Source organism: Stigmatopora nigra, chromosome 16 (assembly GCF_051989575.1).
Source record: "Stigmatopora nigra isolate UIUO_SnigA chromosome 16, RoL_Snig_1.1, whole genome shotgun sequence".
In the NCBI taxonomy this organism is placed as follows: domain Eukaryota; kingdom Metazoa; phylum Chordata; class Actinopteri; order Syngnathiformes; family Syngnathidae; genus Stigmatopora; species Stigmatopora nigra.
In genome coordinates this window covers 2,492,177-2,512,505 of record NC_135523.1, presented here as the reverse complement: position 1 = coordinate 2,512,505, position 20,329 = coordinate 2,492,177, and the positions used below count along the sequence as shown (strand labels likewise).

At 38.9% G+C, this 20,329-nt stretch overlaps 2 protein-coding genes across 9 annotated transcripts in view; one reads left to right on the top strand and one right to left on the bottom strand.

Moving 5' to 3' along the window:
• Positions 1–1,279: 1,279 nt before the first annotated feature.
• LOC144209861 (uncharacterized) lies at positions 1,280–9,935 on the bottom strand. The gene is made up of 6 exons (XM_077736416.1): positions 9,791–9,935; positions 8,411–8,542; positions 8,219–8,318; positions 6,425–6,669; positions 3,624–3,737; positions 1,280–1,394 (listed from the first exon to the last, which is right to left on the bottom strand). Exons 1-6 carry the CDS (start codon positions 9,806–9,808, stop codon positions 1,371–1,373), a joined length of 633 nt encoding a protein of 210 aa, XP_077592542.1. The 5' UTR covers positions 9,809–9,935; the 3' UTR covers positions 1,280–1,370.
• The window catches only part of eya1 (EYA transcriptional coactivator and phosphatase 1), a 31,732-nt gene continuing 15,009 nt past the window's right edge, over positions 3,607–20,329 (top strand). The window contains exons 1-12 of one of the 8 annotated variants that reach the window (XM_077736399.1): positions 3,607–3,910; positions 8,441–8,507; positions 10,896–11,026; positions 11,226–11,291; positions 12,337–12,414; positions 13,090–13,156; positions 13,267–13,412; positions 14,153–14,290; positions 17,233–17,312; positions 17,587–17,773; positions 18,723–18,865; positions 19,910–19,993. In XM_077736399.1, coding sequence (XP_077592525.1) covers positions 10,900–11,026; positions 11,226–11,291; positions 12,337–12,414; positions 13,090–13,156; positions 13,267–13,412; positions 14,153–14,290; positions 17,233–17,312; positions 17,587–17,773; positions 18,723–18,865; positions 19,910–19,993 — 1,116 coding nt within the window. In that variant the 5' untranslated portion in view covers positions 3,607–3,910; positions 8,441–8,507; positions 10,896–10,899. Of the gene's footprint in view, positions 3,911–8,440; positions 8,508–10,171; positions 10,519–10,895; positions 11,027–11,225; positions 11,292–12,336; positions 12,415–13,089; positions 13,157–13,266; positions 13,413–14,152; positions 14,291–17,232; positions 17,313–17,586; positions 17,774–18,722; positions 18,866–19,909; positions 19,994–20,329 lie in introns of those variants that run through there. The other 7 variants (XM_077736404.1, XM_077736397.1, XM_077736398.1 and 4 more) reach the window with 7 other exon arrangements.

The window sequence follows — 20,329 nt, the reverse complement described above, 5'->3', positions numbered from 1 at the left end:
AGAAGAAGGTAGACCAACCTAATGGTTGATGTTTTCAGGTTTCTCGCTGAACTTTCATTTGCCACTTGAAAGTACTTGACTTGCTTCTAATTTTCTTTGACTGATCTGTCTGCACGTTTTGATTATTCAGACAAGTTGTTATTAAATGGTCTTTGGACTTTTACGACAGTTTAGAAAACTACAGATTGAGGTTATGGTGGGTTTTGTTTTACTGTTTGCCTTAACATATCCAATTGAAAAGTCTTGTTTAAATTTTTTATTAAAAAAATATATTTTAGTCTGTGTAAGGCTTTAAAAACATGACAAAAACAAAGAATTCCCTTGATAATTTAGCCTAAGATAGATAAAATCTTTTCCACACAATAAAAATCATGTACATGGTCATGTTTGACGTGACTTACCTTGACAGTGTTTACACAAATTGTGCAAATGAGGCAAAAAAATGGCATGACAAGCACATCAAAAATGGTGTGAATGAAGCTGAACACAAACACTCCACTCCCGGTGACACTGTTGCAATGTTTTCTTATGCATACGCCACAAATTTGTTTGCCTAGAACTACTTCAGTATTTATTTAGTGTCACATACATCAAGCTTTTTCCCATCCCAGAAATCTGACCTGAGGACTAGTCCGGATTGAAATAACAACGGTGATATATTTACACAGACATTACCTGCTTTAAGGCGAAAGCGCGAGTGCCTCAACCCAACCCAGCGACACAAATTCGCCGGACGGGCAATTTGTCTGCGCCTTCTCTAAGTGCCAAACACTGGATACACTTGGGCCGCTTCCTAATGAAAATAAAAGCTCAACGGGGAATGACACATCCCCAGTAAAGCAGCACTGATGACAAAGGGAAATTCAAGACCAATGTCATAACCCCTCTGACAGCTATTGCTGTCTGTTTGGGTCTAACCAAAAATAGATCCCAGGTCAAATTGAAAGTTTTAACATAGATATAATGTATGAAATTCTTCGCTCCCTTTATTAAAGGTCATTCACTCCACACTAAAAATATAGCATTGCACAGTAAAATACAAACGCCTGAACTGGGACAATATTGTTAAATATGCAGCTGCCATTTTAGTTTACATAATCTTGCAACAAAGTTCTTCCACTCCAAGATTATGTACAGAAAAATTCCAATACATCACAAAGGGCTGGCTCTATAGGTGACTGTGTAGTTCCCTTCAAAATGAGTAGATTTAGCCTGTCTGTCCATGCCTGGAATTTAATACAGATTAACATACATGAACTTACCGTCTCTGAATCTTTTGTCCAATCATCTTAAAGCTTGGCTGTTAGACGAACAAAATTGCAATCGCCACACTGTCCAAAACTGTGATCTGTTTGTGTGTCTGCTTTATATCAGAAGATATGTTTATCTTCAACCTACACAAGGGAGTAAAGACAGAAATTAGCCCACGGGTACAATCTTACAAATTTACATACATATGTTCATTTTATCAAATGAGTATTCACGTTCCCTTCGAACTGAATTACGACATGGGCTGTTACAAAGAAATAATATAACATCTGGGAAACTAGCATTGGGCAAAAGTATATTGCTCAAATAATACTTTTGCAAAGCTGCTTGAAGACGAAGAGCGTAAAAGCGGCACCTCATTTGGCCACAGCACCGCTTGGTTATTTGAGAGCTCCCATCAGTCAATTGATTTAGCCAGAGCCAGTTGGGCGTGCAATAAACGCCACACTCGCGCACAGAAACCGGAGCTTATGGATTCACCTGCGGGCCCACACCGCGTCCTTTGGCACTTCCAACTTGTTTATTTCTAGTCGGTTTCCGTCTAGTTTCTCACTGAATGGATGAAGGCTTCAAGTAGGGTCTATCTGGTCTCAACTGGAATTTTTTAGTTTCATGCCGAGCAAATGCTTAGAGACAATATTGGCAGAGGTTTCAAGGAAGATAGAGTTTTGTTTCACGCGGCTACACTCGTTTCTTACTGCTAGTTCTGGGCCAAGACTTGCCTAAAACTAGAAATTATTGAGACCAAATCAAGATCAAGACTGAGATTAAAATGATCCAACATCCAGTTGTTTACACACATTTAACAATTACTCGATAGTTATTTTGTAGCCTCTTGACATGCTAATACAAGGTTAGTATTTCAGGTCAAGGCTGGACAAACAAAACTCATTGGCTGTTTAACTTACCTTGAGTGGAAGATTGGGGTTGATTAAAAATTGAAATAAAATTATCGATCTTAAATGGACAATGGCAATGTTAAAAATAGTTTCGGTTTTACGTCAGGTTCAATCATGTTGACATGCTATCATCACTAGTAAGCAGTAGGCCCAATTTGCTAACATAGAATTCCATTATTTTAGCTGTCGGTGTTCTTCTTCCGTCAACGCCTCTTTAGCGTGGTGAATGTTTGATTTCAGCCTTCTTCCTCTCTGGGTGCCTTATTCACAGATTTCTCCTTTCAAAACAGCATATTTTTTTATGGAATTCATAATGGGATACTGAAAAGTATGTTCTGGAAAAGACAGCTTGTGCAAATCACCATACTGAGGCTGATCAGTAGCAGCTTAACGCAGTTGAAACAATAACCCAGAGTGGACAGAAGGCGAACAGGCGCTCCGTGGACGTGTTGACGGAAGACTTCCACTAGGCCCGAGACAGACCAGGGCCAGGTCGCTGTTGAATCTCCGTGAAGCTAATAACCTAAACCCTTGTTTAGCCCACCGGGTGGTTTTGCAGAGTAGAAAAAGTAAGACTGTGACCTACGACTTACGGGGGGAAAGAGAGCATAGAAAATGGGAGTTTGTGTGTGTTGGGGGTGGAAAACAAAAGCTAGAGGTGAAGAGGGGGGGCGGTGTGAGGGCCCTCGGGGTTTTAACCTACGCTGATATCATCTGGAGAAGACCCGCATGCTTAACGATGAGAGTGTAAAGGATTCCCGGTGCGTACCGGGAATGGGAATCACAAGTACTGTGTAGTAGAATAGAGAATGATAGAATACAATTTATTTTTTATCTATAAAAACTTTAGAAAGTGGGCAAACGGTGAGGCTTGTTGTGGAACTTTTGCTTCACTTTTAAATTATTTTTGGGTTGTTTTGACTATTTTTGGGTCATTTTCAAATAACTTAACCCCATAAAATCTGGCTTCCATACATTACATTTAAACTTGGACATGAAAAGCTAATAATGTGACCTTCCTGACCCAAATTGTGACATTCAAGTATGTTGTTAGCAGGCTTTTGTGGAGTTAAACAGAAATATACCCTGGTTATGACTTAAAAGGGCATACAAAGATTTTAGAACCAAAAAAATATGCCCTTTAAAAACTATGCCTTTATATTGACTTCATTTTATTCACAGACGATAAGTTTTAGAACGACTGCCGACATTTTTTAGGCCTGCCAACTATATGGAATAGGTACGGAATAATGTCTTCTAAAAAACGGAAAGTTAGCGAGAGCTGATGTGACTAAAAGTCAGTTTATGCAAGGTTTCTTTTTAGCCCCAAACTCTCCCTCCCTTCCCAGTCGAGTCCATTCCCTCCCTCTCTCTCTCACTCCCTTGCTCCCTCTCTCTATTTTTCCTCCTCTACTTCCCTCTGAGAAACAGACACACACACACATACGTACATACCCGACTAGTCAGTGCCTGCAGCAGTAATCGGACAACTCTCTCCATTCTCCCCGGACCAGACCGGAGCGGCTCGGCTCGGCTGAGGTTCAGCGCTGCGCTCCATGGCTTCCCAGGCTTTAAATGAAAAAGAAAAAAGGCGACTTATTAACTTTCATCTCTGTCTGACAATATAACGCTGGACATTCTGGGAGGAGAACTATTTTAGAACTTTGCTGCGGATTTTTCTTTCCTAAAGATTTTTTGTATTTTTATAGAAGGGATCAAAGGAGGATTGGAGGATCATTTTGGTGAGTATGGAATTTTAGTTTGAGCTTGCGTGGGATTGCTGCAGATCCTTCTTTTTAGTGTTTTTGGAAGAAAAATTAATTATAGTTAAGTGCATCTTCAGGTGGGAATGGTAAAATTAATTCAAATTGGAGGGGTGGTTAATTTTTATTTTGTAATGATTTAAAGGGTACCAATGAGGTGGATGGACACGTAAATCCAGAAATGTTATTAGTTTTTAAAAATGTTATGACATTAAGCAATGTGTGTGTAATTATTATTTTTTAATTGTCATGAATAGTTCATGATTTTGGGCTTAGTTAATAATGCAAATAAAAATGTGTTATTTCATTTATACTGCCAAAACGAAACTTCTAAACTTCAAATATGTTCACAGTTAAATTCTCATAATTTAATAAAACCTGTTGTTTTAAAAGGAAAAAAAATCAAAATGAATACATTTTAACTGTAACTGAATTTAAACCACATCACCACATTTAAAACATTTCCCATTAAGACTTAATCATACCACAATTACACATTTGTAATATTTTTAGTGCGTCTGACATTTTGGAAAAATTCAACCCATCACTTTTAAAATGAACCCCTCAACATTATTTGGGGTTCAAGAGCAAAATTGCCCAAAGTGCCGTCAAAGTGGAAACTTGATGTTTTATGCCATCTGCTTCCACGGTGGAATGCGAGTCTGAGGGCCGCGGTTCAGCGTCCTCGATCAGTAAAGACGACACACACACACTCCTGTCATTGAAATACTTTCACGTTAAAATCAAAACTCCTGTCCTTTTCAAAAATATTTTTTAAGGAGTGACATAAAGCACTTAGCAGACTTTTAAATGCTAAAATACATAGCCCCAAATGACTAAATTGTAAATGGCATGGGGTCTAATGAGGATAAGGACTCCACCCTCAGTGTTAGACAAACAAGACAAGCTGCTACCATTCACCGGCACAATAACCTTATTTATCCAATTAGCGTGTATTTGCTCGCGTGGCTGTATGTGCACAAGCGGGAGCGGTTGGTTGGCATTGTGGATGGAGAGAATGGTGGTGGCTAGGTAGGAAGGAAGGAGGGCCTGGGGAGGGGAGGACGTGTAGTAAGTGGGATGATTTAGCAAGGCAGGGGTTGTTTACTAAACACCAGCAGGCATTGTTTTGCTCACACGTTGCTGTTTGGGTCAGGAAATTAGATTTCAAGTGGGGAAGAAGCGATATAAGCAGGTAGAACTAACATTATAAAGTTGTCAGGATGAGGAATATATATATTTTTTTAACAACAATATGACAACAGTTAAAAAATCGGGCTTCAAATGTAGTAAACTGATGTCTGCTATAAAAACCTGAAAACACATTTTTAATATGAAACAGTGAAATTGAACAACAATTTTTCTATTATTCAAATTCTGTATCCCATGTTAACCCGAATTTAACGGAAGAGCAATAATATTAGTCAATTTGATTAATGGGAAAATGTAAAAAATATATCAAGGAAAAATATATCTTTAACTTTGTATGCAAAATAGACTGCTTAAAAACTACACTTGTTTGAATGACAACACAATTTTTCTTTATTAAACAGGGTCCTTTACCTTCAATTAAAATTGCAATTTTAGGCCTTAATTAACCTTCTAAAATTGATTTGTAATGATATTTAGTTTAGGATGTCATTAGCAAAACACATATTGACTTTTCAAAATAATAGCTATTTAACCAGCTGTTGATGAAAGGCTCCTAAGAAGTCATTTCCATTTAAATGTGCACACATAGTTTTGGTGATCAAACGACAGCATGCTGAACCCCGTTTTGAAAAATTTGCATTTGTGGCCCGTCATCCTTCCTAAAAAAAAAAAAAAAAGGCACCCACTCGCAACATCTGTGTCCAATTGTCGTGAGCGTCCACATTCTTTTGCTCGCCCGGTGGATTTATTTTCCCTGGGCCACCATGTGGACTCAGCTGACCAGCTTAAGTGAGGATTAGTCGCTTTGGGGTTCCATTTTTTTTTTTTGATTAAAGAAATGCAAATCAAAACATGATTAAACAAAAAAACAGGCTAATGATATTCATTCTTTCAGTCACTTTAAGTGTGGCAGAAGACCTTTTGAACAAATATGACTCCAGATCACATCTGATTGTTTTTAATATTATTTTTCTTGTATACTTATTAATCAAACCATAAATTATTACAACCTAGGTGATAACCAAATTAATAAATACATTCTATTTATAGGCTTAAATAACAGGGAGTCAACCTTTATAGTATTTATAGTCTACATGCCCTAAAAAGGATTAAATCTTATAAAGATTAGTATATTTAACATTTGTGTTCATTTGTAGCCACTGTGGGACATTACCTTTTTTTTAATATATATTTTTTACTTGTTAAGGGCCATTGAGGGGGGTTAAGACATTTAATTCACTTAAACTTTGAGGACTGGCCAATTTCAGTGCCATTGACGGGAGATTTTTCCCGAGCGCCAACCGACATCCCTCAGCACACTAAGTGTCAGCTGATGTTTACCTGGAAAACAAGTGGCGAGCAAGCGTGACGGTAGCCTGTCGCGGCAGCGCTTCTTCTGCTCCCGTCGTCACGGTGACGCATCTCCGCCCGCTTTGTTCCCCGGCGCTTCAAAGGCGGCGTGCCGGCTCGGGTGCAGGTACATGAAAGATGCTTTTTTGGTTGGCTTCCACAACAAATATGTGGAAGGAGGACTTTGAAGTCTTCACGCCTCCCGCTTGGCTTTCTCCTCACTTGGATGCTTTCACCTGTGCAATGGTAGAAGAAAAAAAATTGAAACAACTCCAAAAATGTTTAAAAAAAATGACCATGTGCTGAAGTCACAAAGTGATAAGGATAAAGCAAACATTTTTTATTTGAAACAAACCTTGAAGTTAAAAGTAAATGGCCAACAAATTACAACTAAATTAGCTCACTGATTTGTGTTTGTTTGTTTTGCAAAAATATGTGGATATCTTTAATACACAGGCTTATACATATGAGGTATAATTACACTTGTGTGCATTATCGGAAAATTGGGTCCCCAAAAAATACTTCAATTACATTTGCAGTACCTACTCGTAAAGATGAGGAAAAAATTTAGGTTGGGGCGAGGTTACCGTGCATTACTACCATTCCTATTTAGTTTTTTATGCTAAGAACTAGTTCATCCATCTCTAAAAAAAAAATCATTTCCAGTCTTCTACTCTTGACCCTGTTTTGGACCCTACATCCCACCGGTGGGCCCTAAGTCAGCTCTAATCTAGTGTTGCGGCCGTGGCGGTGTAGGGCCCTCGTGCGCTCTTGATGTCGGACTGAGCTTCCAAATGTAACTGTCAGCTAAAGGAGAGTAATAGAGGCATCGGCGGTGTCATACTAGGAAACATATGTGGCTCCATATGCTCGCATATGCGTGTTGTCTCCAAATGGCCGAGAATGTGTGTGCGCCTTTGTGTGTGTGTGTATATGCCTCAATGAACTGGGGGCCTCTTAAAAGATGATCGTGTTTCAGTGCCACTGACGACTATAGACGTCCAATGCATTTGGACAGGGTGGGCTGACAGTGATAATTTGTCAGTGGCAGGGAGTAAGTTGCATTATAAAATGGTTGATGTGTTTCCTAAGTTCAAAACAGCAATTTGGAAAAAAGGTGTAGAGAGGCAATTACGTTAGCTTAGCGCTATCAGTTAATTTACTCACATTAGCGAAATTAAGAGGGACTAAGTTAACTTTAACTACTGATAAATGACGTTACATTAAAATGTAATTTCAAACCTAATTATACCTTACCACTGCAGTTTGTCGAAATTCTCCAAGGCTGTAGGGGGCAGTAAAAAGCATCGACAGAATAAGAAACAACATGAAACTTTAACAGAACATATCTAAAGACTATTTAAAAATGTCAAGAAATAAGCCATGTGTCAAAACTTCCTAAAAAGGACATTTTAAATGAGATAATGGGAATTATATATGGAAAGACTGAAATGCTAACACATTATATAAATCTATTCCTATCACTCTGCAGTATTTTGTCCCCTTTATGCCACTTTGCTAACCCTGAATGGAACTTTGAAGTTGCATTTGTGTGCATTGCCCAAGGGGGAGGGAATGGGAAACAACCCGCTCATTAGGAGCTGTCAGTAAAGGGGGGTGCTCAGTGCGGTATTGGGAGTCGCTGATGAATTTCAGATAGTGTCAATGGCACATGAAAGATGTACTGAGGATGCCCCGGCTGTCACGCTCGACTGGTCGCCCGCTCAACACGGCCCAAAGAGCCGCGATCCCTGGCTTTTTCAACTCCCCTTTCTTCCTGCTTACCTTGGCTAAAGTCGCTTTGCATGTTGATTGGGAAGGGGGGGGCACGGGAGGGGAGCCTAATCCAGTTTGCAGCTGTCGTGGGCCCAATGATGAATCGCCTCTGCGGGAGGAAACAGAGTGGAGAGGAGGCTGCGGTCTTTCGGCCCGCTTAGGCAATAATGTTTTCTCAGAGAGGCAGGCTTTTTGTCTCACGGTAACAAGGAGTGACTTTGTTTCTTCCAGGTGGAGTGGGCCGGAAGACCAGTTGCGGGCCGCCGGGAGGGAGGACTTAAAGGCATCTCGGTGGCAGGTAAGACTGGAAATGACTTCTTTCAGGCTTGAGTGCTTTGGGGCAGAGACAATAGGACAGATTAGGTATTTTTCATTGATGTAATAGCTTTTTAATAGCTTGTGAATCTGAACAAAGACATTTTTCAGTCAATAAAGAGGGTTATCATTTTAATAAGTGCTACTAAGAATAACGTATGTCGAGTTAAATGTTCTGCGCAGTGTTTGGCTTGCTTCTGCGTAAACACGGCAACAATTAAGACGCTTGCCAGAACAAACACATCAGGCTCTTCGGCTGCCAGTCATCATCAGCGAGGCGCATGGCCTCTTGTAATCAAGTCGGAGAGCATCAAACCAGACAACATCTGGTGCGGGGAGATACGCGGCACACTGACAGCGAACATTTTGAGCGCAGCTTGACGTGACCGAAGGAATGACAAAGTGATTTGTTTGTCGCTGTGCCTCTCAGAAATGACATTTTACTACAGTGCATCCTTTTATCTAAGAGTCACTCTTAAATGCCTTTGCATGTGGAAATGTTCTGTATCATTATCTGCAGCATTTTTCACACATTGAATAGACATTATATTTTCTGTGTTCTTTTTATTGGGCTGCTTCTTCAGTGGAGTTGGCTGAGTTCACTGCATCCATGGTGCGCTTGTATCCCTAAGTTCACAATCAAACAAAAAACGGGACAAATGATAACTAGTAGTCCGAAAAGTAAATAATTTTGGCTGCTCGTGCCTGAAAACAACAATACACAGCAATACAGTTGGTTGAATGAGGCAAAATAACACAATTAGGCTTGAAAAGTGTCGAATAGTAAAGCTAAAAGATTATTTTTATCGTAATAGCATTGTGGAGTAGGAAGGCCTACTCGTAGTATTTTCTTAGTACTAGTCTTTTTTCAATAATTAGAAATATACACGTAATAAGCAGGGCCACACATTGATTATATTCCACAACTGAATGTCAACAAATGAAAGTTTACTCACCAATTACCTTTTCGTCGTGTATTTCACATGAAAAGTTACTTAATTCAGTTTTTGTTACGAAACAATTAGCGTTTTCATTCTCGAAATTCGATGACGTCACAGTGAGTTAAATGGGGCAAAAATACATCATTCAGCTTGATAATTTCAGCGTAGCAAATCTAAAATATGATTTTTATGGTAACAACATTGTGGAGCAGGAAGCTTTATTCGAAATTTACGTCTTTTTTTCAATAGTTTTAGTAAACACGTAAAAACCAGAACGACCTCAATTGTTGATTACATGAGTCTCAACAAATGAAAGTGTACTCACCAATGAACTCTTAGTCATCAATTTGAGATAAAAAGTAAAACTTAATTACGTTTTTTTAAGAAACAATTAACATTCTCCTTTCCGAACATCCAGGAGCCTCGTCAGTTCGCCGCCCAAAGTTGCTGACGTCACATAAACGCGTCAATTAGTTTCATCAATAATAGGTGAAACTTACATCTTAATCAATTTTAAATCAAAATACTTTTAAATGGGGACATATACTGAATTGAAATATTACTCACCAATTAACTCTTAGTCATTAATTTAACGTAAAAAGTAAAATTTGATTAAATTTTGTTACTAATCAATTAACATCCGGGAAACTCGCCAGTTTGCCGCTAAAAAGATGTGACGTCACACAAATGCGTCGATTAGTTTCATCGAAAAAGGGTGGTTAAAAAGGGGTTAAGTCTTAATCTATCTTAAATCAAAGTACCTGTAAATGAAGACCAAAAATGCCATGCGTTGAAAGCGTACTCGCTAATTAAGTCTTGGTCATCAATTTGACATAAAAAGTCAAACTTAATTCAGTTTTTCTATGAAACAATGAACATCCGGGACACTCAGCAGTTCGCCGCCAAAATGTGATGACGTCACATGTAAGATCTTTAGAGAAAGTACATAGTCATCTTTGAATGCAGATATATAGAAATAGCAAATAAGTATCGCTAGTTTTACTTAGTCTCAGTGATTCACAAGAACATGTTCCAGCTAAAAAAAATAATACGGTAAGCATTGCGTTAACACGGAAAAGTTGTGGTTATAACAATAATTATGTCGAGTTTTTAGCAGTCTACTCATTTTGTAAATGCTAATTGTTTGATGTATTTGAGTTCGGTTTTTCAAATGAAAAATGTGTAATTTAAATTGCCGTTATTTGGGAAAAGATACATTTTTATGTATTATGAATAATATTAATTGCATTTTAAAGTGTTTTACCTAATTTTACCAAACTGTTACGTAACGCTGCCTAACCCGATAATACATATACGACAAATAAAGAAAAATACCTTTTCAGGCCACAGGACACGTCGATTGGCACGTACTAGTGTACCAATTTTTTATGAATTGTTATGAATTCACAGTATTTTTTTGTTTTTTCCAGGTCTATGGAAATGCAGGATCTCGCCAGTCCTCACAGTAGACTTAGTGGAAGTAGCGAATCTCCTACCGGTGTCATCCTTGATAACTCCCACATCCATAACAACAATTCCATGACACCTAATGGCACTGAAGGTAAGCTAGCAATTGTTCAGTGTACTTTTTTTACCACAGAATAAAACATTGTGTACTCAAACACTACATCTTTAGCATGGAAAGTCACGACTGGAGTTTTGCATGAGGTTTTCCACAACACGTAGTTGTGTATTCAGGTGTTAAATGGACACGACTCATGTCACGTGTCCTTTTTTGCCAATGTTTTTCCCCTTTATAGGTGACAGCATCACAATGCTCACCACTGCAGACTGGTTGTTAGGTTCTAACTCACAATCTGCCCCAGGTTTGTCTACTTTTTTTGCAATGAAAGGACAATACTTGCAAGAAGACGTCCAAAAAAAATGCCCAAATTCAACTATTGTACCTTTCATTCAAAGCCCTCTGTGGTGTTTAAATGTGTCATGCTAGCATGTTTTGCTGTGAACACATCAGTCCCTTTTGAATACACGGCATTTGGTTCTCATTTGTTGGTGCTTATCCACCCTCCAAACATTTTTAGTGTGTGTGACTGTTCTAGTTTATGCATGCACACCAGCATCCCCCACCACTTCATTTTTTTGTGCGCTACCCGCGTGTTCTCGCAAAGTATCGCCACTTGTCAGCGTGTTTCCGAGCTGAGCAAGCACGGCGGAAAAACATGTCGGACATGACAGCTGATGGGTTCTTCACTTCTGCGGAGCATGACCGTCTTGCCCATATTGTCAATTTGTTTTGACCCCAAAAATGGAAAAAAAAGAATGAATTCAAAGATTCCTGAGCTGTCAGGTAGCTGTGAAATTGTTCTCCACGCATCTATCGTTGAGCTTAGTAAATGGAGCCAAGGTCAAAAAGCGGTCGTCGTGCGTTAAGATGGATTTATATATGCGCATCTTTTTCTGACAGTTCACTTATACTTGGTTGTCATCGCCAAGATGAATCCTGCCACACGTGGCATGAATCATTCACCAGAGTTTTGAAGCGTTGATTTAGAGTCTTATTAGTTTGCTGTTAGGAGTTTTTAATAGAAATAGTTAAAAATCAATTTAAAGCGTATTTGCCCAAATATGTGCACATTGATAAAAAAAATAATTAAAAATTATTATTTGGATTGATCCAGTTTGAAAATATGTACCTAAAAAAATGTACAACAAAGTTCTAAAAGTTATTTCCCCCAAATACAACTATGGTAAAAACATAATCTTATTGTGTCCGTAAAATAATGTTACCACAACCTCAGAAAGTTTCACAGTTAAGCAAATGAAGCTCCAATGACTTTCCCTTGACTGCTTTTGTATTTTTTTTTTACTTAAACAACATAGCTTAGTCTTTTTTTTCCCTCTCTTTGACAGTTAAATGTGAGCCAATGAGCAGCAGCGACATTGCCACCTCAGTAGCAGACACCTCATTGGACAGTTTCTCCGGCTCAGGTGAGTGCAAAGTTCACTTTTGAATGTCTATTGACAGCGATGGAGATCCAAAATGGCAGCCAATGAGTTACACTACACTAGGGTGTGTATGTGTGTTTTCATTGGACTGGTTCCCATGTCAGTGAAAGATGGAATTAATAACATCCAGCGGCATGAGTCCTGAGCATCAGGCTGTATGAAGGTCCTCTTGGAATCAATGTTTATTTTTATTCTTTCGGCAAGTCAATCTCATTTTGGAAGCCTCAGTGTGCCAAAAAGTTATTAAGAAAAATAAAAAAAAAATTGTCTGTGTGTGTATGAGATCCAGTCTGCCACAATTTAGGAATTTTATCCTAAAATATGATGTGATATTCTTTTAACATACTTTTAGCATGGGGCTAAATTAAGAGTCCTGCGGCTTCTGTGGGTTATTTCAGTGGTTTGTTTATACCCCGGGTTGCCATGACAACAAATGGCTCAGCAGAAATATCAACTCCATCCTCTCTACCTGATTATTTTCCCTCCATTATTACAATCCGTCTCCTCCACCTTGTAGAAGGTCATCGAAATAAACAGAGCCGAGCAGGGCGTAATTACCGGTCGGATTCAGGGGGTTCTGTAGTTAAAAACAAATATTGACATTGCTCCCGAGTGTTTCAAGGTGCTCTTGTGTCTCTCTTAAATTTTGCTCCACAGCTATTGGAAGCAGTGGCTTCAGCCCAAGACAAACGCACCAGTTCTCCCCACAGATTTACCCTTCCAAGTAGGGCTCCTTTTGACTTGGTCCTTCAAAACAAAACTTTCACCAAACACTTCTTCCCAATATGTTTTTTTCGGAGGGTGGAACTCATTTTTTTTCTCTCTCTGCAACAGCAGGACGTATCCACATATTCTTCCGACCCCTTCGTCCCAAAATATGGCGGCGTACGGGCAGACCCAGTACACCACAGGAATGCAGCAGGCCGCCGCTTACGCTAGCTACCCTCAGCCCGGCCAGCCGTACGGCATCCCAGCTTACGGTAAGACACGGGTTCCTTAAACGGGGCTGTTTTTTTTTTTTATTTGAAATTGTTGCCCGAGATCCCATTTCTGAAGGTCGAAACGGCGCTTGAGAGCTAATGTGTTCTGGTGGTTTTCGCTAGCAACAGCAGTACTTTTGCTGAGTGGTTGACTTTGCTGAAAGATTAGAAAAATGACAACAAAGTGTGTGTACAGATACATAACAGTAAGTACTAGATTTTTTTGTTAGATTAGATTTGGAATTGAATAGAAGGTTCATTAGATTTTGCATGAACATGCCTTAAAATGTTTTTTTTTCCCTTAAAATGGCACTGAACAAATTTCAAATTCTCCTGTATTACATAAAGTTAAGTTTGATCAATTTGCTGACATTTAAGAGTTCTTGAATATTTGTGCGGTTAGCTAAAAACTTCTGCGAAATTGACTAGACTTGAAAAAAATACAATATACTGTTAGTCACATCATATGAATAGATGTAACATACATTTTAAGTTAATATTTTTCTCTTGATTACATTTGTGTCTAGTTTAACATAATGATGAAGTCCACATTCCTTAAAATGTGGAATGTTTACTACTAAGTTGACTTGAAATTTTTTTGGTTACCTTTTTTTTGCCATGTAACATTAAGTAATGGCTACAAGAAATCAGCGCTATGGCCTTTGTCTTGGATGTAATCTCAAACCGGCGGACTCTTGTAAAAGAGCATCAAACCGATCTGGTGTCGCTAACCGATTTAGGTCCATTGTGGGCAGGCATCAAGACGGAAAGCGGCCTGAGCCAGTCGCAGTCGCCCGGCCAGACGGGCTTCCTGGGCTACGGCTCGGGCTTCAGCACGCCACAGACGGGCCAGGCGCCGTACAGCTACCAAATGCAGGGTGAGTGGCCTTCTTTTTTTTTTTACTGGATCTAAAGGCATGTGAACGTTTTAAACGGGGCGCCTCCATCTTAAAAGAATCAAGGCAAGACAGGGAGAGAAGAAAAAAAAGAGCCGGCCAGCACTTAGGAGGCACCCCGACTCCCCGGTCTTTGTTTTTCCTCTCCCTGTGATCATATTTGTGTTTGTTTAAGCGTTTGGGATGGAGGAGATTTATAGCCTTGGAGCTAATAAAGATGAGCTGTGAGGATTTCTCTGGCTTTCCCCTCAGAGTTGCAAAAGTTCCACCTGCGTCCACCATTTAGCCGGCTGCATTCCGCCAGGCCTCTCTCTCTCCCTTGTGACAGAATCCCTCCGAATATCGAGCGGTAAATAAAAGAGGCAGCTCGGCCGCAGATGTGGCACCGTGTAGCCTTTTTTTTGTGGCTCGCCACCAAAAACCAGAGAGTTGGAAAATGGCTGAGAGAGTTTGGAGGCTTTTGTAATTGGAATTTGCTACCATGTTTTGAATGTCCCTTTTAATCTAGAAAAAAATAATAAATAATTGAGGAAGTAGAACTACTTTGAGTCGTAAAAACTTGTACAAAAGCTATTGAAGTTCTACTGTATTGCCCCGAATATAAGACGATGTTTTTTTTTGCATTTAAATAAGAATGGCAAATATTTGGGTTTACTTGTTGTTTATGTGGAGCCAAAAAGTCACTAAGAAAACATACAATAATTTACAATGATGGGTTTATCTTGTATATTCATTCCATGACAGAAAAGGTAAGAGTAAAATGTAATTTTATACTTAAAAAAAGAACACATAGTACACATAGTTTAAGTGAAATAAAGCTAAATGAATGCACAATAAATATTTTAAAAGTTAGTATTTTTTTAAGTCGCTAATATTGGTAATTGAAAACATAAATTATAAGTGTCAATTTTCTAACAAACAAAAACAGAACTAGCAATATCCATCACACGGATTTGGAAATGACACTAGTTTGAAGAGTGATTGAGCAGATGCTAATTATATGAATAATTGGATTCAAGCATTCCGGCAAGAAAAGAAGAAAAAGAAAAAAAATAGAATGAAGCCAGCCCATCTGGACTTGATCGCTTATTCCCAAGTGAGGCATCCCAACTTCTGCTCCAAATATTGCGCGCTGATGATAGACATAGCCCGTGGCGAGGAGACCGATCAAGCAAAGCAAATGGACTTCCAATTGGCCAGCCAGAAGGTGGCCATGACGGCGTGGGGGGAGGGAAGGAGGGATGGAGGGAGCCAAAACATGTTCCCCCGGGGGAACCGCAAGAGCCCAATCATAACCAGCAGCACCACCACTCCATTCTCCGGGGGTCCCCTGGGCTTTTATGTGGTGGTCCTCCCCAAAAACCTGGCACTTTTATGACCCTTTCAACTTCGCCCCGAGCTAATTTGTTGTCCTGCTCTGATTGTTCTGTCAGACTTTCACTCTGTTTTGAACCCTAGAAAAGAGAAAAAAAATGGTCTTTGGAGAAACCAAAACAGGGCAGACAGATGTAAAATAACCGCTTGAAAAAGAAAAAGAAGCGTTTTAGAGGAGTTTGTTTCTTTTCTAGGCCAAAACAGGGAATTGCTTTGTATCCACGTTTGTACTTGCTGGTCTTTTGAGGTGGAAGGAAATCTGCTTTAGGTTTGTCACGGTGTGGGAGGGATGGCCTCGACGCCAGGAGCATGAAAGGAACTCCCTCTTGTTTGTCCCCCCTTGGACAAAAGTGGAATTATGGCAACATTTGGGAACACCCAATGAGCTCTTCTTTGCTTATTGGCTGAGAAACATTTGTTGGCACTTCAAGTTGTAATGCATTGGATGTCTACTATAGTTATAAAGTACTTTTTTAAATTTACTTTATAGTAGTTATTGGGTAAACAAGTCTAATCTGGATTAATATTATTCTCAAATATTTTTAACAAAACAAATCTGTAAAATATTTGCATTTTTAAGTTGTTTTATTTGAAAAATAAATAAATTAACAATAAAAAGTGTATTTTTTCATCAAAATTCACTAATTATTTCATGCTAACTTTTAGTAATAACAGCTTTAAAAAAACAAATCTGGCCAGAAATTAAAATCCTTTTCATTTTAACCATACTTAGACTTGAAATGTATCTTTACCAGAAAAAACTACAAAAAAACTTAAAATATTTCATCTGCCAGTTAGCCTCTTTGCATTATATATATGGTGATATGCCTTTACTAATATCAATCCCACTAAATACCACACTTTCTCAATTTGCCATCCAAATAACAGCATTTTTTTTCTTTAGCACGCCGGCAGCCATTTTCTATGACGTCTTACTTGCGGCAGATGGAGCGTAGCAGTAAAGCTGCCGCCCTCTCTTCCTCTAATAAGTCATGGCGTGTATATTATTAAGCCATTAGATGCTATCAGCTCCTCTTTGAATGACTTAATTACCCAGGAGGGATCATCCTTTGAGTGAGTGAGTGAAAAGAGAAACATACATATTCATTCCGACCCCTGCGATTCACCCCGGATGTTCCCCTCCAGTAGCTCGCGCACAAGCAGCCTCTTGTGCTGGTGGCGGGATCCTCCTCAATATCCCTCCCACCCCGGCCCCCCACTGTCATTCATCATGACCGATTCAAATGGTGATAAAGGCAGGAAGGGAGAAGGGAGAGATAAGATCACTTTTCAAGGAACCGTGAGCTTTTTCACGGCCATTGACGGTGACAGACGTCCAATCCATTTGAACTGGGGGACTCAAAATACCGTATTTAAGACTTTTTTCCTCAAAACCTAGCAATGTGCCTTATTTCTGGATCAATATTAGTTAATTATATGAAATTCCCTTTACTACAGCTCCATCTAGTTGATGTATAACCATTACTACTAGAGCTACCAATCATTTTTGGACCATATAACTCAAAGTGATGACCATTCCGTCTTTCCAGGTGGTTCTTTCACAACAACGTCAGGATTATACAACAACAATTCCCTGACAAACTCGACAGGCTTCAACAGCACGCAACAGGTATGTTTGAGGGATAGCAACAGCAGAATTTTAGCATGTTACATTTACATCCGTGACAAATTAGAGTATAGGGTAAATCACTCTGGTTGTCCTACGCCTTGTCTATTGGATTACTTGTTCTACACCCCCCCCCCTCCTCCTCCACACACACATGTTTGCATTTATGTTTTAGACAATCTATGATGTAAAGTAGCAATAACGGTAAAGGGTACATCTCACATGACTCCACCAAAATAACATTTTAAATAATAAATACTTGTATTTTTTTCTACAGGAGTACCCAGGCTATCCTGCTTTCGGCCAGGGTCAATACGCACAGTATTACAACAGTTCCCCCTACACGTCGCCCTACATGACAAGCAACAACACCAGCCCCAACACCCCCTCAACCACCACCACCTATACGCTGCAGGAGCCCCCAGCTGCTATCACCAGTCAGCCACTGACGGACAATCCCGCAGGTAGTCCACCCAGTAAAAAGAAAAAAAAGTCCTATTAGTCATGCTAATATACATACTGCATTTTATCTATCTTTTATTTTTTCTTCACTCTGACCCCTTACACCTATAGGAACAAAATGTAGTAATTTACATTCAGGAAAATAAGTTCAACCACTGATTTATCGGCACTTTTTTTTCATTTGGCAATACTTTTCTCTTTTAGTATTGATTTCTTTATTCAATTAAAAGTTCATATTGAAGAGATTTTGACATTTGCAGAGCCAAATTAGTTTTTTTGTCAGTATTTCTAATGTAATCCGTAGGTTAAATAAGGCAGCGAGACAATTTTCATGTTTCTTGAATGGCTATTAACCAAAATGTATATATTGTTGAGTCTTGCAAGGCAGGCACAGACAGACATAGCTGGCAGAGTTGAATCAACGGGGGATGGGTCGCTGTTGGGGGGGAGGGGGGAGCTTTTCACTCAAGCTCTCCGGCCGGCACCGACCGAGCTGACTGCCAGAGTTTGAACCAGCGGGGGTTGGGCTGCAAGACGCACCTGATTGCAATCCACTGATTGCACTCGCAGGACACATAGTATTGTGGAAAGTTTTTCCTCTTTCCAGGTTGAAACCAAAGCACTCACTTTAGTGGTTATATATACTAAGACTAGGTTGTCCTGGTTTTTGATCAATTAAAAAAATGTCCCCTAAAAATGGAACTTCTACTTTTAACTTTTGACTTAATTTTTTTTTCATTTTTGTATTCTTTGCTTAGTGCAACTTCTATATATCTATAAATACACCCTTTCATTGTGTATACTTTGGCTAGTACTCAGGTACTCACGGGAGGTATATTTGTATAATGCTAACTTGGAAAGTTTGATTAATACAATACAATTATTTAAAAGGATTAACAATCCCTGCAAAAAGCAAAGCGTCATTTGTTTTTGTTTTTTTTTTCTTTCCAGTGGAGTACAGCACCATCCACAGTCCATCAACCCCCATTAAAGATTCAGATTCGGATCGATTGCGCCGAGCCTCGGATGGAAAGTCACGTGGCCGGGGCAGGAGGAACAACAACCCGTCGCCGCCGCCCGACTCTGACCTTGAGGTAAGGGCGAGATGGCTACCTTGGCGACAGACGGCCTGGCGGGACCTTAATCCACTTACTAGCGTATGGGTTGACACTTTGCCTTAAACGCACCATAGGCATTAATTCATTATAAGAAACGCTTCCTGAATAATTGACGCCTCGTAGCTTCTCTTCTCATTCATAAGCAAACAGGGATGGGTCATTCATTCCTTAAAGTCAGTAGTATCATATATAGTAGTACTTATAGTATTATATATAGTAGTGCTTATAGTATTATATATATAGTAGTGCTTATAGTTTTATTTATAGTAGTACTTAGAGTATTTTATATATAGTAGTGCTTATAGTAGTACTTATAGTATTATTTATAGTAGTACTTAGAGTATTTATATATAGTAGTACTTATAGTATTATTTATGGTAGTACTTATAGTATTATTTATAGTAGTACTTAGAGTATTATATATAGTAGTGCTTATAGTAGTACTTATAGTATTATTTATAGTAGTACTTAGAGTATTTTATATATAGTAGTGCTTATAGTAGTACTTATAGTATTATTTATAGTAGTACGTATAGTATTATATATAGTAGTACTTAGAGTATTATATATAGTAGTGCTTATAGTAGTACTTATAGTATTATTTATAGTCGTAGTTATAGTATTATATATAGTAGTACTTCTAGTATTATATATAGGAGTACTTATATTATTATATATAGTAGTACTTAGATTATTATATATAGTAGTACTTAGAGTATTATGGTACTTCAATGTGACTTATGTATGTTATTTTGTTGGTCCTTGCTAAATTTATTTATCAAGGCAGGTTAGCGTGAAATTAACGGCCACGAAAGGGCCAAATCATTGCATGTTAACAAATCTAGTTAATTAGTTTGTCCCTATCGATCGTGCTGATGTAGGGGTGGGCAAAAAGCAGAGTTGACCACACCAGCAAATGGAGCGCTGTAGGGAGGGTGGGTACATGCCCCTGGGCTATTGACCGGTGGGATCACCTTGCAGCATCCATTTTGGCTCAATTTTTTTGTCCCTTTTTTCCAGCGAGTATTCATCTGGGATCTGGATGAAACAATCATCGTTTTCCATTCCCTGCTCACGGGTTCTTACGCCAACAGATATGGACGGGTGAGTGACATTTTGAATTAAAGATATTTAAAGGGAATAAGCGCTTTTAGTTTTTGTGGAGCATTTTTTTTTTGTTTTTGAGGGGTTTTTAATTCATTTGGCGACCTGTCTTTTAGCTATTTTCCAAAATTTCAGATGCTTGTTAGACTTAAATTGACAAAAAAAATACACTTCATCATTTTCAATAAAGGACCAATAGCCACTTCAAACCAAACTTTTTTTATAGATCTAATTCCGATAGACACACCCACCAAATGTCATCATGATAAGACTTAACTTTTTTTTGGACCACCAGCCGTCAATCATGCCAATTCACGGCAACTGAAAGCAGTCCAA